This window comes from Chinchilla lanigera, unplaced genomic scaffold (assembly GCF_000276665.1).
Source record: "Chinchilla lanigera isolate Chin_1 unplaced genomic scaffold, ChiLan1.0 scaffold00012, whole genome shotgun sequence".
NCBI lineage: Eukaryota > Metazoa > Chordata > Mammalia > Rodentia > Chinchillidae > Chinchilla > Chinchilla lanigera.
In genome coordinates, this window is record NW_004955413.1 from 10,358,669 (window position 1) to 10,381,112 (window position 22,444).

A 22,444-nucleotide genomic window follows, 5' to 3' on the forward strand; every position below is an offset into this window, starting at 1 on the left:
TCAGGCCCCACCTCTTCTAAGAACTTCTGGTTTGTATAGCCAATTGTCTAACTGGCTTTTCCACTTGGATTTCTAATAGATATTTAAAACTTACTACAGGGGCTGGGGATTTAGCTCAGCGGCAAAGTGCCTGCCTGGCAAGCGCAAGGTCGTGAGTTCGGTTCCCGGTACTGGAGAAAAACCAAAAAAAAAAAAATAATAAATAAATAAATAAATAAAACTTACTACAAAGATGTATTTACTTGGGCTTTTGTCTGTTTCCTTTCATCCATATATAAACTTCAGTGCTGTTTATGCTTGTACTCCAGCACCTAGAACAACTTAGAATGGTGTTTCCACTTAGTTAATACCCTTGCATGGATAAGTCATCTCTCCAAACAAGCTCTGAAACCACAGGTCAAATCTCCCTAAGCTAAGAGTAAGAGTAACACTAAACAAACAAACAAACAAAAAAGCCCACAGCAAAATAAAAAAACTAAACAAAACCCAAGCAACCAAAATCCCCCAAAGCAAACAAACAACCTGAGTAAATTCTTTAATCAAATTTCTAAATGGCAAGTATAGAGTTCATTTTCCATCCTTCTTTTCCTATATGAATATTGTCCTTCAACTTACTTGTTTTTTAACAATTATGACTCTCACTCATCAGTTGGTCTCTGTTTCTTTCCTCCTTTACTGTGTTCCTCCCAGATCCCTTATGGGTATAGTAGAATTTAGATTCAGTATTAGAGAAGGTTACTTAGTGGTTTAGTCTTCCTAATTTGCTCAGAACACGTGATCTACCACCCATAATGGTATTTTGTAGCTTAAAAGATCATGTCTGAGTCAGTAAATTCCATGCTGATATGTGTAAGACTTTAAATTAATCTGTAAATGCTTACTTGTAATCAAATCTACCAATTTCCTTTAGTGAGGTAAACAGTAATCAGATTAGAAACCCAATATTTTCACTGGTAATGAGAAGATATAATTTTATTTAACAATTTTCTGTCTCAGAGGTGACCTAACTTTCTGATTCAAAATCATTTCAAAATTGTATAAAAACAAATTTCAGATAATCTCACTCTATTTCCCTGGTATACAGCATTCTATTCTTCTCAGTGCACTTTGGCTTCCCCAATTAAGGAAATGTAATCGTAATGAGTATGAGGCTCTTCTATTCTGAAAATTCTTGACTGGAGGATGGAAACCATTTAAGAGACACTGCCTAAAGGTTTAGTGGACTAGTTTTTGAACAGTCAAACTGCATCACTTATCAATGTCTTCCTGAAAGAAAGCCCATACCTCTCTCTAAAGTTAGTCTGTTACCATTTTGGAGCAGTTAATGGCAGCACAGTTTCTGCTTCTGCTGGATGTTATAGAGAATGACATCTTCTAAGGGTAAACCGGAGCATCTGGATGTGGTCGCTGTTGTTTCCTTACCTCCAAATCCCCCTTTTGTTTGTTTCTAGGTATTTCTCACCTCGATGAACAAGAGCATGTTTTAGAACAAACCTTGATGTCTGCTTATCACTGTATCTATTCCCCATTCTAATTTCTCTTTCTGTTCCAAAAGGTACATTCCATTAATGATTAAAAAATAACTGCAGTGACTCATTGCCTGAGATTTAGAAACGCTTGTTTCCTATGAACTTAGCACCAAGGAGAGTGGAGGGTAGTAGCAGGGCGCCACCATACTCGAACTAAAATCCATTCATTCTCTATCACACTGATTCTGCTTTGAAGAGCCAGACAGAGAGAGAGAGAGAGACAGAGACAGAGACAGAGACAGAGACAGAGAAAGGGAGACAGAGAAAAACCAGAAATGCTTCCACAGGCACACAGACACCTTGACCAAAATCCCCGTGCACACCTTCACAGAGGTTGCTTAATATTCCACAGCATGCCCTTCTCCTTGAGCAGAACCACAGATTTGCACTGGAGGACACTCACTATCCCAGCGCTTGACCTTGAGGTGGGACATCTGGGAACAAGGTCTTGTTTGCTTACTTATTATTTTTTTCCTTCTCCAGCCATCTTTCTGAGTTAAAAAATAATGAGAAAACCATGAGAAAATATTACCATGATCCTTTTTTAACGATATAATAGTTTAGATAAGAATTCAGTTTAAGGAATATACTCATCCATACTGGGAAAAGAAGGTGGGGACAGGAAGCAAAGCTATGACGGAGAACCAGGAAAGCTGCCAAATGGCTGGGAGATGAACAATTTCCATGCAAGAAATGTGAAAAGCTTTTCTCAACTATTAAACCCACTTTGGAATGGCTAAAAACATAGGTACTTTGGACACTTTCTTAGTATAGATATCCTTTTTGTCACACACCAACCACTGAAATTCATCTTGGAATCATAGCTGCCAGGAGAGGAAAATGCCTCATAGAAGAGGTGGTTCTTGGACAGATAATACAATACTCAGAAACCACTGGGATTAAATGGAACATGCTGATTGTACTCACTCTTCATGAATTTGCATTCCATAGTTTGCCACTAGGATGTTTGGTGATAACCAGGTAGATTTCTTCACCATGTGGCAATGGAAAAAAAAAAAAAAAAAGGAAAGCAGAGAACCATTTGTAACTGCCCAGAAGATTGGAATTTTGTTCTTGGTCTAATTCATCTCCCTGAAGACAGAAGCAGCTCTAGCATATTGGTGAGTAGAAAATATTGAAGAGAACAGTGATGCTATGGCTTATTTCATTGAAAGAAAGTGAAAGCTCAAGAGTTGGTAGAGCTCAAAGACCCACCAACTTTCTTGATTAGGTTGCAAGTTATTGGACATACAAATTTCCCCAGGAGACTTCTCTTCAGTGGCGCAATGTTGAAACTCTGGGATAAGAATTCTTTGCCCATTTTGTAAGCTCCATCCAGATATCTGGCTTCATCCAATAGGCTTTATCCAAACAGGGTTATACGTATTATTCTTTCATGTAAGCTACAGAAGGAAAGAGAGGTGTGAGCTGCCCAGGTACTAATGACCAAAGGGAAGAAATCAAACCATAATATCAGGGGAATTACATTCTTCCCAGTCAGTGGGGGAGTTTAAGCTGATGTGCTTGTTACTCCTTCATAGAGAGTCCTAGGCTCTAAAACTGACTTTATCCCCCTTTTTTCCCCCATAGGATACCTACGCACCCAGACCCACTAACATTTACTCAAAATAGGAAGGTACTGACATGGATTTCCTCTCTAAAACTTCCTCCGTAATGCTGCCCTGGGCTTACTGTTGGCAGCTAGGGTTGAAGGTTGTCTTTTTCATTTCTACTTTAAAATGTAATACTAAGCACAAGGGCTTTGTGGTTTCATTTAAACAATTTCTCTGTTCATATAATTTGTTTGTTTTTGAAGTACTGGGATTGAACCCAGGGCATTCACACTCAGCTACATCCCTGGCCCTTTATTTTTATTTCTTTTATTTTTGAGACAAGTTCTTGCTGAGTTGCTAAGTTGATCTACCTGAACTCAACCTTGTTATTTGCCTGCCAGAGGCATGCTTTTATGGGCTTGTACCACCATTCTTGACTTCCCTATGCATCTTATTTCTTTGTACTTCACATAAATATAGCTGTAACCAAGAAAGATAAGGGTCATTTCTGGGGAATAAGATGCTCCATACACCCATCAGCAGTTGGCCTTGTGAGGTGCCATTAAAGAGCAGCATAGATTCAGGTATCTATAATGATATTCATAAGAAAGAAGAAGTCACCATGGTGTCAAGGTAGAATAATCTGTTCCTCTTTCTTCACTTAGTATGATAATGGAGGCAAAAGGGAGGGAGAGAAAGGATATTTGTAATTGGCTTCACTAAACTTTGAGTTTAAGGAAGATTCAGGTGCCTATCCTCCTTTCCCCCATGAATGAATAAAAGCCACCTCCTCCCTCTGACCATATCCTCTCCTGAAATGGGAAATCTCTCTGTGAAATCGTGCACTGTAAAAGTGATTGGATAAAAGGGCTTTTCCTTTTAACTACTTTTTCCCTTGCCTTCCACCATGCCAAAAAAGTCACCAAAAAAACAAAACAAAGAAACAGAAAACCAAGCCAACATTAAACTAAGGTACTCTTTTCATTTTTCTTGATAGAAGCAGAATGCTCTGAAATGGACCAAAATTGCTTCTGTGGCACAAACTAAAGACACTCTCCGCTTTGGAAAGATGGATTGCTTCCGGTTAACCACACATCAGTCAATGGATGGGTTGGATAAAAGGTAGCTGCAGGATTCTCTGGTCTGTAAATGATTATAGAATTTACCATTACAATTTGAGGGCAAAATTAAGGTTGTGCAAGTATTCTCAGCTTGCTTCTTTCTTCAAGATTTAGGCAGCGAATGATTATTTATTATGGGTCTGGGGAATATATGTCCTTCCCTTGGAAATTCATTATTTATGTGAATTATTTATACTTATGTTTTCAGATTGATTCATACTTTAATATTAGAAGAAGTCTTGCTCTGTTTCCACTTGTCTAAATGATATGGAGATACATGGACGAATCAGGGACTGGGCATTTAGCTCAGCAGTGCAGCGCCTGCCTGGCAAGTGCGAGATCATGAGTTCAATTCCTGGTACCAGAGAAAAACCAAAAAAAAAAAAAAAAAAAAAAAAAAGAATCTAAGCATTTCTCCCTTTAGGTAGCCCGGCTCACTACCCACTGTTAGTTCGGCTGATCCACACTAACACTGCTAGACTCATGACTGCTCTGAACACAGCCCTGTCCCAGGTAACATCCTGAAAAAACTCTGTCTCAGGTTTTTCTTGAGCTTTTTACTTGTGTGGTTTACATGCTACATAAAAATTTTTCATGATAAAAAATTTATTCACAATGTCTTACTCCACAAAACGCAAATGTTTTTACTTGGTCTTCCACATTTTTTAATTATAGAACATTTTCTACACTTTCCTTTCTAGCTTTAAATTTGCTTTCTATTTGCCCCTTTTGACTGGTCTCCTAATTCATGTGGACTGAGGGTATGTGTGTGGGGGGAATCCAAAAAATTTTTAAAAGATTTGGCTAAATGAGCTGCTTAGGTTTCATAAATTTTCCCATGTTGAAAACTTAGGATAGGTACACAATTCAAGCAGCAGTATTCACTGTGTTGGATTGGGAGTTAAAATTTCCAAAACGTTATGGTTCTGGCATGAATTTTCCATATAACTTTCTGAGTTATCTAATTTTGCTGTCCTTCAACTTTTTCATCTGTAAAGTTAAAAACCATCATATTTCCATGTCAAAGGAGGCCATTTGGAGAAGTGGTTATGGTTAATTATCCCATATCCACATGCCAACTTGTGGTACCTTTGTTCATGAACTTAATTCTTTCCATGATTCTGGTAACAGAATTCATTCAATGATTAATTTGGTTGCAACCAGAATCATCAAATGAGTTCCGTGACCAGGACCATGGAAACAACTAAATTCATGAATTGAAGTACCACTGTACTTTGATTTACTCAGAATGTACCATAGGCTAATGGTGGCAGAGACCTTAGGGAGTTGTTGGTGGTCCTGGAAACTCCCTTCTTCTCCAAGGAGGGCAGCTGTGCCAGGCTACAAACTGACACAGCACTGTAACAGGGAAATTAGACTAACACTTCTGAAGAAATGGCCCTTCCCTGTTCTTTGTGTTCCATTTATCTTGCCTGCTATCAAGAAGTAGCCAACGTAAATGCGCTGACCATTGAAAGTGCCCAAGCATCTTAGGAACACTCTTGTAACAAAGTTACTGTCTTCTCTATGCCCAAGGTGCCCAGTTCTGTATAGCAGACTCCATCCTGGTTGTTAAAACATGTTGGAATTGATTGAATTAGACTGATTGGGTTCTGATTTGGAAACATTAAATACCATGTGCATAAACTCTATGTTTTCTCAATTTCTCATTCTAATATTGATTGTGTGTGAGTGTGTGTGTGTGTGTGTGTGTGTGTGTGTGTGTACCTGGAGCTAACTTAGGGTACAAAATACTTCAACATCTATAAATTGAGAAAGAGAAGAGAATACAAGAGACGAAAAGATAAGGAAGAAAAATACAGCTGTAAGTACCCTGGATGACTTCTGATTATATTCACATCAAAGAAGGATTTTTTTAAAAAACTATTTTATGTTTCTCTCAATAAAAGTTCTATGTGTTTGCTTCTTCACCCTCCTCCTTTCCTTCCTAAATGAAGTCTTGCCATTTTCCCACTTCTTGACCCTGGGAGAAGTAGAATGCAAAAATTATTAATCTCACAAAACACTCATCTCTATTCCTGTTAGGACTGAGAATAGAACTCTCCAACTTTGCTCATGATGCTTCAAACAGCAGATATGGGTATGCATGCTATGAATGAATCTAAGGAACAGGACTGTCTGGTCTCAGCGAGACTGGCTTCTACGTCTGCAGCATCTTAATACCAATCCACTGAGGTAACATCAAAAGCCTGCATGGATTCCATAGGGTAAGAAAAGACAGCCAGCAGGGTAACTACATTGCTCCAATATAAAGAACATGCTCCCTCCAGATAAAGTTTACATATTTCTGTCAAACTTTGAGATGCTGGCGATCCACAGCTAGGTAGAACAGGAGAGAAAATACTGCACAAATTGTAATATGTCTGTCTATCAAGTACTTGATGAATACTTTTATCAGCCATGAATTGATATTGGCAATTAGGGTATAGTTATGATTTTGTATGTGTGTATGTATGCCTGTGCATGCATGTGTGTGAGAAGGGACACAAACCTGAGAATGCTCATGGCAGAGAGACTACCTAATTATATGCATTCAGAGTGCTTTGGTGAATAGATGGAAGCAATCAGTAAGTTAATGAGAGCACAACTCAGCCAGAGGTGACAGAGTGGAGTCGTCATTGGTCTGCAGATGTTTCTTATGTTGCATGCAAACGGAACACTAAAATAGCCCTTGATTTCAAAAGAAATGATTAATTATAACTCAAATGTGACAATGACAGTTAACTAAAGACTGCTCTGATTAAGACTGAAGTTTCAGGTAGACATTATTGTTTTGAGAAAAAGTATCCCTTTTGGAAACAGGCAATATCCTCATCTAAGAGAGGTAAGCAGCTCAGTACATTCCTATTCCTGGTCACGTTCTCCAAAACCTGACTCCCATCAGAGCTCAGAGACTTCAGTTCTCTTCCAGAATTGGAGACAGATGGAGTCACGACTTGGTGGCTCAGATTCTGTAAAGAGAAGAGGTAGGAGGAGTCTCTCCCTCTCTTTCCAGGGTGATAACCAAGGGCTCTTTGGATGGTGCAGCCAAACAGCCTCCACACTGGCTTAGAGGCAACCTCTGGCCAGATGCATTGTAAACATTAGAGACCTCACAGATTTGGTTGGAGTCATGTCCTTACTCACCTCAAGGTGGGCATAGTTCTTTCTGGACACTGCCTTGGAACACTGTTATTTTCCCTGGAATTTTAAATATTGGATCAAACAATCTATACTCCACAAATGGGTGTAAAGGTGGCCCTTAGAAAGTGTTTTTGGCTCTTTGGAAGTGATAAAGGAATGGATATCTGGATGTTATCAACTGTGGGTCTTGCTTTTGGGGAGTTCTCTATATTCTGAAGTGGTCACCAAAGACAGTAACCAGTGGGCCCCCACCTTTATTTGGGCATATGAGGAAGCTCTACTGCAGACTTCCTGTTCTTCTCCTTCATCCTATGTTCCCTCATTTTTACAGGTACTTCTAGGCAAAAAAAATGGACATAAATGCTTTGTGGGTACAACTGCATGAGATTTTGGTCCAGCAGAGATTCGTGAACATCTTTCTTTGGAAGATGGCTGCTTTACCATCCTCCTGCTAGCTATCACCAGACTATTTGTTTCATTGTTTAAAAAGTCTCGTAATATAGTATGATGAGATATATTTTGCTTTAAAATGTTAACTGTCCTCATTTTCAGGATCAGGACTATTAGACCTAATTGGACTTTTGAAAAATATTATCCATCTACACTTACATTTTAATTTTTACTAGACATCTCCCAAGTTGTCACAAGTTTTACCCCAGCTTGCCAATAATAATTTCTCTACCCCTCTCCTGTCTCAATAAAGAATGCATTTCGTTTGCTTTTTTGAAAAACAGACTTGTCACTGCCTGTAACTTATTTCAGTTCGGTTTTCTATAGTACACTTTAAATTAGCACACAGTGACAGAAGATGCTTCCCAAAGGAGAATAATTCATGGCCAATGGCATAATGAGATTTATAGAGGAGGCTGGCCCAGATAAGGAACGAAAAGATGGTAAGTTACCAGAGTAGCCTAAGTGAAAGGACAATACCAGCTCCACGAGTTTCTTCAGAGAGGTAAACAGAAGCAGATACTAACTAGGACAAATAGGTCAGACCACCAAGTGGGACCCAAGGAGCAGGGGAATGGTGAGCAAGGCTCAGAGAATGCAAGAACGGTAGGGATATAAGCTCAGAAGTGATGGTCTCTCACCCAAGGTAATGAATTCCTTCATATTTGCAGAGAAAGAAATAATTTAGAGACTAGAATTCTCTCTCAGCCAGATCATTCAAAGCCCAACTTATTTTCATTTGAAGTATGCAGATCAGAGATAATGTGCTCCATTACCTCAACTCTCATCTCTCTGGGAGAAGTGACCCTGTAAAATAAAAGGGAAATGAGAATCCAGAGTCCAGGAAAGGAATACAGTGTTATCAAGACAAGGTCCTGAGAAGCACACAAATTCCCTGAAGCCTGACCCGGCACAGTTACCACAAATATGGGAAGTTCCAGTGCACTGTGTCATAAACACACCAATCCTGTTAGACCACCATTTGGGAGCCACAAGGCTGTGTGATTAGTGAGCCTGAATTGTGCTAAGTTTTGAAACACAAAGATCAATCCAAGTATAAGTTGGGTTGTTAGACTCAGCCACAGGAGTGAAGTGTCTGGGTACAAACTCTACTCAAAACATTTCAATAGCTCCTGATGCCTAGCATTTGATCAATATGCATTGAGATCTTTCCCTCTGTCACTCACTTTGTTTGTGTATGTAGACTATCCCAAATGCACTCTACTGACCACAAAACAGTCACAGAATGATTTCCAAGGACAAAGCACAATTTAGAAAAATCTAAATTCCCATTGGAAATAATAATTAGCATGGAAATATATGCATGCAGTGCACTGCTTTGATTTTGTGTACAGAAACACAGAGATCCAACAGGGTGCTCACCCTTAAGTTTTACTTCAGATTCAAGTATCCAATAGGCAAAACAGTGCCTCTTTTTCAATTATAATCTATAATAATATCAAATAGTTAGTGGTGTCTTTGACATACAAGACATTCAGGTATTATGTGAAATAAAAAGATAAACAAATACATTTCCCATGTAGGATCTATCAGGAAAGATGAATATGTAATGAAATAACCATAAAATAAAATGCTCAGTGTTATGGGGATTGATAAAATGCCTAATTTTTTTTTTTAATGTATAGAGCATGAAGGAAAAAAGAAGTGGTTACTTGTTCTGGCCTTTGGAGATTTACAAAGAAGGAATGGATATTATGCAATAAGGGGGTGAGATGGAAGATGGGGACAGCATCATTTGGGACAAAGGGAACAATTTAAAGAAAGACACAAGTAAGCAAACCAGATGCTATAGGAAAGTGAAGGGATAAATACATTACTTCTCTTGCCTGGGATGAAGCACATGCATAATGTGTGCTGGGATAATGTGGCAAGTGAAACCCATTGAGATTATTTTTTGAGTTGAAGGATGACATGATCTAATTTGTACCTAGGAAATAAGAATTGGAAAGAACAGATTCAGATACAGATTCTTGGAAGAATGCTATAAGACACTGCAATAATCCAGACCAGAAGGAAGAGGCTGAGTGAAAAGGGGAGACTGGAGAACATTAGGGGTAGGAATTAACAGACTTTCCTAAGTCATCAGGTGGGCAGGCTGAGAGAAACCAAGGAGGCACAAGTGTCTGGGGAAGGCTTAGTTTGGCGACAGAAGGAATGGTAGTCCCATTACTCAAAAGGGGAACTTGATGATTATATTGGTTTGGAGGGATAGTTGACTCAAATAACACCTCTGCTGTTATTTGAGTCAATATGAAGTAAGGTGATTGGAAATGTGTGCACTAACCTGAACTGCACATAGTGTTTAGGAGTAAAGATTTAAAATTTACTTTCATTCTGAATTGGCAAAGTCATACACAACAAGGTGCTTGTGTGAAGTTAAGGTAGAGAGGATCAAGGTCACCATGGCAAGTGAATACTAAGGAAGATCAGGGTGTAGTGAAGTCAGAGAGGTCAGAAAGCTAAGGTGAGTAGAATGCACTGTATTGCAACGATGAGCCTAGGGGCATGTCAGTGAAGATAAGGAACCTGGTAAGTGAAAAACAAGTTACTGGACTTGGTAACAAGAAGCTCATTGGAATGCTGCCACACAGAAGGTTACAGCTCCATTATAAAAGCCAGAGGACTAGGTGATGAAGAGAGAAAGAGCTACCCATCCAAAGAGTTTGGAAGTGCAGAAATAAATAGAGATAGGAGAGAAATTTAAGAGTCTAACTGAATTGAGATATTTGTCCTCACAGATGTTCGAAGAATTTGGTTTTTGAGATAGTCGCAGGCAGGTGCATGGAAGGCGTTAAAGATGCAACATAGAGACGTGCTATTGGCTGGATGGAGTACACCTCAGAGAGGGAGAGGTCAGAGGGTGGATTTAGAGCACAAGGAAGGGAGCGGAGTTGGGAGGGAAAATGGGACAGATGGGTGAAGGACGAGAGATAATGAAAAGTAGAGAGGAGCGATTATGGGAGAATTCAAAATGGGATGCTTTCTTTTGGTAATACAGTAGGAAAGATTTCCCACTGAAAGGAAGGCAAAGAAAAGGAAAGGAAAATAAAACAAACTTAAGAAACAGAGAATGTGACGTGGAGTGAACACAGTAGAAACAAAACAGCTGTCTAAGCTGCGTAGGGTGCCGATGAGACTAAGTGAATTGAATTGTGCTCTTCAGCACAGGTTTAAGACCTGTTCTTAGAGATGTAGTGGACGATGCGTGGTGGGGAGGGGGATATAGCATTAACTAGCAAAACTAGGTGGTGAGAGAACATGAAGAAGAAGAAGAGATCAATGGGAGCAGCACTGATACTACAGGGGAGCACAGGGTCACTTGTGTGTTTCCGTGACCAGAGAAGGAAGTCAGTGAAGTCGGATGGTTTTATCAGCAGAATAAAAGAGGAGCTCAAGAAAAGATACATAGGATGTGAAAAATGTAAGGTCTTGGCCAAGAGGAAATTCCAGAGTTTTAGCTTTGGGTAGTGTAATAATTCCAAAAGAAGAGTTCTAGGCTGGGCTATGACGTAGAAAGTTGACTGTCTCTGTTTTTGTTTTTTTTTTAAATAACATAATTGATATCTTTGATTCGTACCCTGAATTTAGAAAATATTAAACCTGGATGTGTGATCTTTGGAGCGTACACACACACACACACACACACATTGAAATATTTTATGCTTCTGCATTCATATATTCCATGTGAATATAATATACTCTATTTAAAACCTTTTATATCTTTCCCAGTACCAGCCCAGGGACATACTTTGAACTCAGGAGACACTGATTTAATTGAACTAACACGTTTACTAGAGTTTTTTGCATTTTTTCCTGCATAGTACTAGATTCTGCTCTACCTTCTAAATCACAATATTAAAATAATTACAGATAAAAAGAATTCAAGCTTAAAGTGTGGAAACAAAATATTTAGGATGACAGTTTATAGCGGGCCTACTGTTGTGGTTCTTAATTGTACCCTTAATTCTTGCACTGAATTCCATTTCACCTTTGTCAAAACAGATGCCACACTAGAGTTCTGGGGCTACAAGGAATCCTACTTATTCAGTCTGTTTTCCACCTCCAGTTCTCATCAGGAGCCCTTACACTCACAATCACACGAGCAATTATTATATTCTAAAGCATACCACAGTGCTGGGCCTTCCTGTGACAGCTTCTGACACGGATGCACACGGACCCAGGGGCAGAGAGATGTGGAAGATTGCTAGCTTTCCCCAGTTACTTCTATGTTAACACTCTCTGAGCAAAATTCCTTCTCTGTGATTCAGTATTGTAAACTAGAGGCCCTAAATTTCACCAATTGCTGGAAGGCACAGAATTAACACTGACTTTCCTTTAAGGACTTTTTGGCAGAGGGCTTTGTCAAGGGCATAGACAGTGACATATTATAAGTCACAGAACTCATATGGGCCCTGTGAGATTGAACTCATGAGGTTCGAATGGGGTGAAGGTGGGACATATTTAGACATCTTGTGATTTTCTATAATAGGGGAACCTCAACTGAGAATGGAATCCTAGATTTAGATCAACATTAGAAGTTCTCAGACTGACTTATTTGCGTTTCAGTCTTTCCCCAAACATGTGATAGACCTAAAATTTGCCCCACAGGTTAAGTAGCACCTGGTAGTCAAAAGGCTCCTTGACAATGAGTATGGGCTGGGCCAACTGGGCAACCAGTCTGGAGGTGGGGAATACAGGACAACTAGGTTAACTGGAAGATTAATTGAACCAGGGCAGAGAATGGATAATACAGTTAACTTTTGTTATACTATACAATTTTTTCTTCTAGCTGCCTCTTTAGTACGCTGTAATGAAGGAGAAGCATTGGAAAGTCAGTCCTTAACCTACCATATATGGTATTGAATTTAGAAATCTATAAACTAGGGGCTGGGGATTTAGCTCAGCGGCAAAGCACCTGCCTGGCAAGTGCAAGGTCGTGAGTTCGGTTCCTGGTACCGGAAAAAAAAAACCAAAAAAAAGAAATCTATAAACTAGACCATCACGTGATTGTGTACTGAAAAATCATTCCTAAGTAGGACTCCTATTCCACTGTCACATGAACCCTAAACAAAAGCATGATAAAATGTGATTCATGTGTCTTCACCTCTGGAACCTGTACTCTTGCTCCCTGCCCTGTTCCACTTGGTGTTCTGCTTTCTCCTTCTCTCATCGCAACCTATTCCCAGGAAAAGGAATGAGAGTCCTAATGTAGATTAGGTGTTTAAATGTATAAATCCCTAGTATGGCTTAGTAGGTCACTTTTCCTGGGATTGCTTTCATTTCAGTGACAGGTGACAAGCTCAGTGCTAAAGCAGCAAATCTGCATGGGAAACCAGTAGTTTGAAAGCCTCTGTAGGACCCTGATATCACATCATGGAGCATATACCATGTAAGGCCAGACCTGCTCCAGTGTGACTGTCCATCTTAGACAGGAAGAAGAAACTCTGACACCCAAGTGAGGACAGCAAAGGCTCCAGCATAGTGGTTAGCAGCAGCCCACCGAGCACACACTTCCTATATGGCTTTGGGCTTGGAGCGCATATAAGGTAAGGTCACAATACTGGAAATACTTAATCAATAGCACTGCAGTTACATCATTTATATACACATCTGGATCATCCTAACACACCAAAACAGACACACACAGGGTGTCAAGCAATGACAGGGCCTTTTTAGAGAGATAGTGATTAAAAAATAAAGTGAATTCAGGAATAGCTTTCCCCAAAACTATTATCTAAGCAATCTGGTTATTTTGTCCCTAAATCTTGTATTTGTTTAAAAAAAATAACCCAAAAACCCAAAGTGAAGAAACCCTATTGTATGAAAGGTGCAGGTGACCAGCACTCTGCAGAGAATTCTCCCGTGGGTAACTCTTGATGGTCATGAAGGACTGGGCAGGTGATATTCATTTAACTGTATAGTTAACTCCTATTTTATAACATTACACATGCGTTTTGGCACTACTGACACCACCAACATTTAATGGAATCATTTGGATTTTTCTCCCAAAATCACAACATGGCTATTGCCAGGACAGGAGAATATACTGTAAGGATGCTTCCCAAGATCTGGCTGAGGACACACAGTGACAACTTTTGAAATAACAAAGTCCACTGTACATGGGTCACTCTGAAGGGTATGCACGTTTCTGATTCAGGCAAATTCAAGAGTTAGATTATTGAGGTCGGTGGAAATGCTGAGATTTCAGCATTTCTGTTGAAAGGAGAGATGCAGGACCACACCCACCAACCCACTTCCACAGTGGAAGGGTAGGATAAAGAGCACACAAGAGAAAGTATGGATTCTGAAGAACATTGGAACACCAAGTGCTCCTGAGGGCATCTACAGAATCTCACAGTTTTGGGTGGATTGAGTCTTGGTCCATGTGCATCTGTGATATATATAGGGCTTACTGCTGAATTCTTCCTCATGCATTTTACTGACTTGTTATTCTAGAATCAAGTAGTGTCTAGAACTTGACAATGGTCAGCTCCCCTTTCCTTTAACTTTGTTAAGCAGGCCATGAATGTCTTAGTTGGTCTCAATTCAAACATCCAGTCGAAGAAAAGTGATCAATTGGGGCCAAATAAAGGGTTTAGAAAAATGAAATTATCCAGCTGACAGCTTCTTGTGATGAGAGATTGGAACAAATGCTATACGCTGGGCTTGTGCATTTGGAAATTTCATTCCATGGTAAGAGAGGGAGGAAGAATCTGCCACCCTCCACAAAACCAACAGTCCAGTGAAGGAAATTCTCTGTGTCTGGTTTACCCAAGATCAGGTTACGAACACCTGACTTGAGGCAAATAGCACCCTCCTGATGGCAGTAGTGAGATGAAAGCAAAGATAAAGTCACCATCATCTCCATCCCTGATATTCTCACCCTCCGACCTCTAGAACTAACTTCAGCAACGTTTATAAGGGAATCAACTAGCCAACAAGTTTTGAGTGAAACTGATCTGGCAATCTTTTCTAGAAAAGTGTGTGAATATGAAAGATCCGTATCCAGCACCACCTCTTTGTGACCAGATACCATATGCTTCAAAACGCGGAGTTAGTGGACATTTTTCTGGGTGGGGTTTACAGTGTTGTTCTGTATGGGTGGGATGGGGGCCAGGGTCAGGGCCCAGAGATTAAGAAGAAAAGGGTCACTAAATATCAGAGATTCCTCAGCAAGGAGCTTCCGGAGAAGCAACACTGAGAAGGGGAAGTTTGTTTGACCTCAATTTTGGTTTAAGCCTTTTCAGGAACCTTTACTACCTTAGGTACTGACAGGGAAAATGTGGTGCTACCAGCTTGTACTCTATAGAGTGCTGGTTCCCTCTGGTCTACCTGGAAAGTGAGAGTCAGACCACAGTTTGCTTAGAGCCAAACTGAATCTGGCGAAGCCCAGGCCTAAGTGAATAAACATTTCTTAGCAGTAAGAAGAATGCTTTGGGAGAGGGGCAGGGCAAGGACACAACTTACTTTCCCCTGGCTTTTTCACCGTAGTGACTTGCGTTCACATTCACTTTCTCCAGACACCCTGAAGCAAATGCCATACAAAACAATTCCCCCAAGGGAAAAAGGAAAACCATAACAAAACACCTTTCCCCCCTCATTCCCATCCCCACCCCACTCCCTCCAGCCCAACACCCTGAATACTCACAAGAGAACACTTTATACAAAATTAATTAGAAAACAAAATATTTACATATGAAATAAACACCATCTTGATTTCGGTCTCCAGTGGAGACTGACAGAGCCCCCTGTGTTCTAGATTGCTGTTCGCTAGGTTAGTTGGTTTGGTTTTCTTTTTATTATTATTATTATTATTATTTTTAAGGGGTGAGGTAAGAGGAAGAGTGAGGGGATGAGCTCCTGACTCTTAGGCAGAGTCAGGGTGAAGCAATGTTTCTATGGCCCTTCTCCTTCTTCCTCTTGGAGACGCCCCACACCCTCTGTCCTCTCTCTCAAAGTCTTTCCTTGAATCTAAGGTAAAGTACTCTGTGCTCCTCTCTCCAAATCTGTGAGAGGTTCAGCCCCTTGCCCCCATGTTTGTTTTAGAAAGAAAGCAGAGCTTTACAAGGCCTTCTGTTGGCTTTAAAATGAAAGATACTGAGGTAAACTCAAGGAGGTGGGGAGGGGACGGCATTTGCGGGCAGGGAATGAGGAAGGGTCTCAAGGCAGGGTGGACAGGAAGGCAAAGAGCAGCCCTGGAGAGTGAATGTGAAGAGACATGGCGGCTTTCTTCCAGAGGAGGATGAGCACCTTTCTGGCCTATGTGTCCTGTGTACAATAGCGCGGTCCTGTGATCAAGCTTTCAGAGACACCTGGGGCTCTTTGCATGCCACCCTGAGTGAGGGGAGGATGGCAGGACAGTGGGACAGACCCATAGACCACCCCTACCCCAGGTTATAGGACCTGCAGTGACAAATATTCCTTTCCCTTCCCAATTTTCCAACTTGACGTAAAGGGGGCACATGTCTGCCAGTACCCTCATCCCTGGGCTTTTATGTGCACACACACATGTGCGTACACACATGTACATGAATATATTTTACTTATGAATGGTACAACATGAGAGGGAAGAGAGGTGTTGCAGGAGGGTAGAAGGGCGTCTACCAAGAGTGTTCACACTGGGCTCCAGTCGCACTCCCAGGGAGCCAGGCCCAGGGAGGTAGTGGGAAGATCTCTCCTGTTGGCCCTCTTCAACTTCTAAATCTCTTCCCTTCTCTCCAGGCTTCCTGAGCTTTGCTCACGAGGCTCATTTTTCTTACTGTCTGTTCCCCCTTATCTGTTGTCATCAATTCTGGGGGAACAGGCCTGCTCTTCTACCTCCAGGTTAAGTAAGAAGGGATCAAAGCATTGAAAACATCCCCCTCTCTCACTTATCCTACCACATAGGACTCGTCTCTTCAAAGTCTTACTGAGCTACTCCCCAAACCTTGGCCTGTCAAGGGTCTAAAAAGCTCAAAAGAACTTTATAGAATCTTTTGCTGTCAAGTGTGGGCAAAAGAATCATGGCTGCTTCTATTTTCCTATAGCCTTCCTGAAAAGTTCTTGGCACAAACTAGTTGAAACCATTGGCAATCACTGAAAACTAATTTTTATATCTTGCTTTTGTAGGATTGTCTCCATTCCTTTTTTTCTTGGTCTCTAGAACATAACCTTTCTCAAGAACTTCCACTCTTCTTATTCTGGAAGGTGAAGGGGAAAGACAGCCAACATTCAGGTAACATAAGACCATCTCTGTTTGTATATAAGCCAAAGCAAGCACATTGCACAAGGGTTGGGAGAGAAACAACACAAGGAGTCAAGGTTGCCTTCTCTGCATTTAGAGGCACCCACTGCAGGTATATGCAAGTGTACCTGGACATACATACCCACACGATCCCCCTGCCCTGGCTTCCAATGCACCATGGGACACCATCATAATGAACTTTCGAGTCTGCTCAGGAACCCACTCGTCCACCACTGACCTTTCACTCCAGTTCACCACTACTGAGTCTCATGGAGTTGAAGCAAACATTTTTTTTGGCTTATATATAAACATGCCTGGCCGCTCACCCCCTACTTGGTTCACAAACCCTAGGCAGATGTCATCCATGCAAAAGGAATTTCAGCAAAAAGTTCTTTTCATTCACAAGCTGAATGCTAACTGCTATCGCTTGGATACTTTTACTTCCCCATCTAAACAAAAAGATGTTTGGGGAAAGCTACTCCTGTGCTCATGCGGCCCCTTTTTGCTCCTCCTGGCCTCACTCGAAGTGCACGGCAAAGAGCTCTTCTGTGCTAGCAAGACACTCGCGTGGAGTGCTTCCTTTCTCCTCTCCACCCTCCTGTACGGAGAGGGCCTGCTTCATCCTCTCCTCTCGCAAGGGACCAGAAATGACAGACAGATGCGGGGAGGAAGGGAGGACTGCAAAAGGTTAGAGAGATGGTGCTGGTCACCAGGGTTGCCTTCAGTAGGAACCAGAACTCCAGGATCCCATAAATAAATTAAAAGAAGACGAAAGGAGCAAATGGGAACCAAGTTCATCCCCGACCCCCTCTGTGACATGACATGCGCACCACACGACCCACAGCCCTACCCCTCCCACACCCACCTTAACCTCTCTCTTCCCTCACTCAGACATCAGACTCAATACTAGAAAGTTTCTCATAAACATGCCCATTGCTGGAGCCATTGAAAGCCCTGGGGTTTTTGTTGTTAGGCACACAGGGGTTGGACTGGTTCCCTATACAGATGTCTTTCTGGAAACGGCCTGGCACAGCCCCGTGCAGGGCCGAGACCACTGGCTTGTTGCTGACAAGGGCCCGGAAGTCCGGCCTGGCTTTCGACGCACCTGCCACCGTGGGCTGCCTGAAGAAGTAGGATTTGCTGCCGTGGAGCAAGCACTGGTCGTCCCCAAAAGTGGGGATGAAAGGGTTTTGCGTGACCCGGTCAGGGTAGAGCGACTTGCTGAGCATGTAGCTGCCGCCGGGGTTGTTGTGGTGGTGGTGTCCGGCAGTGGGCACTGAGGACTTGTTGTTGGCAAAGGTGCTCTCACCAGCTGGCATCTCAAACATGTGGGCGTAGGGGCTCCCATCCATGAAACGGCCCTTGTCTTTCAGGCTCACGCTGCGCGGGGCCAAGGCGGCTTCTTCCTTCTGCAGGTCCACGAAGGTGTCATAGGAGTGCTGCCGGCGCAGTTTGTTGCGGTTCTTCTTCTGGGCCTTGGAATTAGTTGGGCTCTGTGGGTACTTGGTGGTGGAAGCATTCGACGGCACCGCCACAGGGGCCGCCGGCTGGTCCAACTCCTGCAGGGAGTTGTCCTCGCTGATGTCGTACAGGTTGCCTGCCTTCTTGCAGGCCTCGCACCGGATGCAAGCCTGCCGGCCCGAGTTCTGTCCGGTCACCGTGGTGGAGTAGTTGTGCAGTTTGGAGGGGCAGCTGCGGCAGAAGTTGCCCCCGGACCGGTCCTCCCAATCCACGTTGGTCAGGTTCTTCTCCCAGGGGGCTGGCACCCCACTGACCACACCGTGTTTGTCGCCTGTCCCATGTTTGAGGTGAGACCTGTTGGTACAGGGCCCTCCTCCGCTGATAGAGTCGCGCTTAAAGTCATCGTTCCGCTCCTTGTAGATGTCGGTCAGATCCACGTGTTCCCAGTGAGGTGAGTTCTCCTTGGTTCGAAACTGGTCCAAGTAGAAGTCCCGTAGCCCTTCCTTGTCCCTGAAGTAGCGCTTGTGGTCAGGGGAGCGGGGCGGTCGGCGGCGGTAGGCAAGCTCAATCTCATCGAACTCCCGCCTGGACTTGGCTGAGGCTGGCCGCTTCTTCAGGCTATCCTTGTACTGCTGCTTCCGTCGCTTGGCCGCATTGCCCTCGATGTTGCCGTAGGTAACTGTATGCGTGGAGATGTCTGAGACATCCGAGCGGATCAAGTCATCGTGGCCACTGTAGCGGTCACTCTTGAAGGAGAACTTGCCATACAGGTCACTCAGCTGGCTGTGTTTGGAAGAGGGCAGGCCGATATCCAGGGGCTTCTTGCTGATGGACCTTGGCTGGGTGGTGAAGGGCGGGTTGTCACAGTCGTAGAGCCCATCAATGGAGCTGGTGCTGCCGATGCTGTGAGGCCGGTGGTGATGGTGATAGTGGTCTTGGTATACGTTGCTGTCCTTCAGCTGCAGGTTGCCGAATGTTCTCTCCACCTCACTGATGTAGTCGCTGAAGAGGTTTTCCTCGCAGGGCGGGTTGTTGTAGGACTTGCAGTCTGAATGCGTAAAGCTGCGGCGGTGCTCAGAAATGTCATAGACAGATGACTCCCTGCGGATGAAGTCCAGGGCGCTCTGTGGGGAGCCATTGACGCCAGACAGGTTGGCCATGTTCTTGGCTGTGCGGAGCAGGCGCAGGATGTTGGAGTGTGTATTGTTCATCGTCGCAGTGGGGGAATTCATCACGGATTGGCGCTCCTCGATAGCCACTCCATGGATGCAGCTGTAGATACCCTGAAGTGACGTAGAACAGGACAGATCAGGGACAAGACAGTGACACTAAAGATGACCATAATCAGTGTACTCCCACGACTAATTGCCTAACTGGGTAAGACAAGGCCAGGGAAAGTAGGAAGGTTAATACACTTATATAAGATGTGGCTAGAAGCCCATCTGATTTATCTCCCTGAATTCAGCAAGTTTCCTCTCGTGAGCTAGGTTAATGATGTGCCTGTCAGGGAGAGGGCATGACGGTACCAAGTGACCTTAGCAAATAGGCTGGAATCACAAAACATGATGTTTTTGCCTCAACTCCACCCTGGACTTACCTTGAATTTTTAAAAATCTATGCCCAGATTTTTGCATTTTAAAAATGAGGCCATGGTATGAACCCACAGCAAAAAGCAGTGCCAGTCACCTGGGGTAAATGGAAAGCTCTACAGATACTGAGGTTGTTTTGCCCTGGCCACCACTTCTGGCTTGCAGTGAGCGCAGTGGTGCTCAGTAGCTCACAACTGCCTCTCTTTTCTGGGACTGACAAGTTTTGAGCAGCTTTTAGAATTTTGGTCACTAAATAACAGCTGAACAATTCTGTTCTGCAGCCAAGCATGAACCACATTCACACAGAGAATTAAGGAGCGCTGGGGTCAAAGAAGGATTTTTCTCCTGCTGTGCTCTGCACTGTGGGAGGGAAGAATTGGGACAAATATCAAGCACTAACTATGAATAAATAATTCCCTTGTTGAATAATCTCCTTTATTCTCTTAGTTCCTGATTTCCTTCTTATACTTTCTCACACAATAGTATCATAAATAATTAAAGTTTTATCAAATTAGGATTGATGGAAACTCTCTTCTTGTATGGGGCATGAAAGAAGAGTGTCCCTGAGAAGGAAAGGGCTTCATTCCTGGAAGGCTCCCTGTGTCCACTTCTGACATGAAGCCAACCTACTGCTCACCTTTTGCTCCCTCCTTGAAAGGTAGACTTTTCTCTCTGGGAGGGGAAGGTATCCCAAGGGTTCTGAATTATATCTTTACAATAAAGGAGGTTAATTTGGAAAAGGATATGGTCTCAATGGAGGGGGTGAGAGCAGAGGATGGCAGTTGGGTGAGAAAGAAGAAACGTGCCTTCTGTCTCAGAGGGCATCACAAGACATAAGATCTTTAAGGTGCAGTTCCTCTATCTTCTTTCCTGTTCCTCATTTCTAGTCCTTCTTGGTGATGACCAGGAGAAAATGGTAAGCATTTTTGCTCTGTAAAGGGGCTGATTATGTCAAAGGGCTATGAATGGAATTCCTATCAAGGTCACTGCTACATCTTCTGTCCTCCCTCTGTCTGGAATCTAGGATGGGCCACACACTGGAATACCATGACTGAGGGACTGAAGCCGCCACAAGTTCTGTGCTCCTGTTCTGACATTACTGAGTGACCTGTTAACTCCCAACCAGAGAGAAAATGAAGAAATCTGTGCCTTATCAGTAAAATACTATCAGAAAATGACCAAAGGATGAAGCAATTTAATGAGATATCTATTTTCTTTCATAACTCCATTTGAGTCAAAGTAGGTCAGATCTGGAATGTTGAACTCAATCCTAAAAAACTCATTTGAGTTCACTCTTCATGAATTCACAAACCTTATTAACAATCAAAAGAAGCCCACTCTTTTCAAAAACATCTCCCTGTGACCTGTTGTTCATATGCAAAACTGTCTTCCTAATGTTCACTTTGGACTAGAAATAAAGAACCCCCCACCCCCCCAAAAAAAAGACCTAAGAGCTATACTCTTGCTCAAATGAAGTCTCTGGGATATAAATTTCTTGAGTTAGGAGTTATTTCTGAAGATCTCGTTAAGCTCTTTAACTTCCTGTAACCCACACATGGTTAAAACATGGGATGAATAAAACTACCAATAACATATCCTTGTATGTTCAAATAAGAAGGATATGTTACATCACACTATTTCGATAGAAATGTGATTTTTTAAAAGAATTAAGTGATTAATAAGGTCTATACATAATCAACTAATGGTGATGAAGGGTGTTTGGAAAGAAAGCCATTTTGATAGATCTGCCAGTTCTCATTGAAAACCAAATGCCCAAACCTCACATAGAAAGCTATTTCTTACAGGAAGTATAATTTTGCCCACATTTTGAGACACTTGCAATTACATCACACAAATCCCTGAGGAAAAGCCCATGATGTAGTTTCCTGCTTTAGCAACATAAGGCCAGACATAGTACCCTCTTGGGTCTCTCCATGTAGTCTCTGTGTTTTGTAAGCCAGCTTCACAAGCTCTAGGCATAGAAATCAAAGCACTTACTCTGCTGATGGAGAAGACCATGCCAGGCTTGCCAGAGCAGACCCCCATAAAGCAATGCCGGAACTGCCAATAGAAAAGGTGTTCACAGATGAAGGTGATAAGGCTGAGAGCCATGGCTGCCCCCAACATGTAGAAGACGCCCGCCATGTTGTCAATGTCCAGTTGGCTACTCATGACCTCATTCTTCTCATTGTGGCAAATGCCAGTGAGCCAGAGAGCTTCCAGTTCTTCCATCTCCCCTAGAGACAGGGCAGAGAAGAAAAACAGATAAAGGGGGAAGAGAGGAGAGGAGTAGAAAAAGGAGAAGAGGAATATTGAGGAAGAGAGAAAAAAACATAAGGAAGAGACAGGGAGA

The 22,444-nt window shown here is 42.5% G+C and overlaps 1 protein-coding gene across 2 annotated transcripts in view; it reads right to left on the minus strand.

The window, feature by feature from the left end:
- Positions 1–262: 262 nt before the first annotated feature.
- The window catches only part of Grin2b (glutamate receptor, ionotropic, N-methyl D-aspartate 2B), a 421,074-nt gene continuing 398,892 nt past the window's right edge, over positions 263–22,444 (minus strand). Inside the window, exons 14-16 of one of the 2 annotated variants that reach the window (XM_005378985.1) lie at positions 22,090–22,328; positions 18,147–19,785; positions 263–2,932 (exon numbers count right to left, since the gene is read on the minus strand). In XM_005378985.1, coding sequence (XP_005379042.1) covers positions 2,916–2,932; positions 18,147–19,785; positions 22,090–22,328 — 1,895 coding nt within the window. In that variant the 3' untranslated portion in view covers positions 263–2,915. Of the gene's footprint in view, positions 2,933–17,872; positions 19,786–22,089; positions 22,329–22,444 lie in introns of those variants that run through there. The other variant, XM_005378984.2, reaches the window with a different exon arrangement.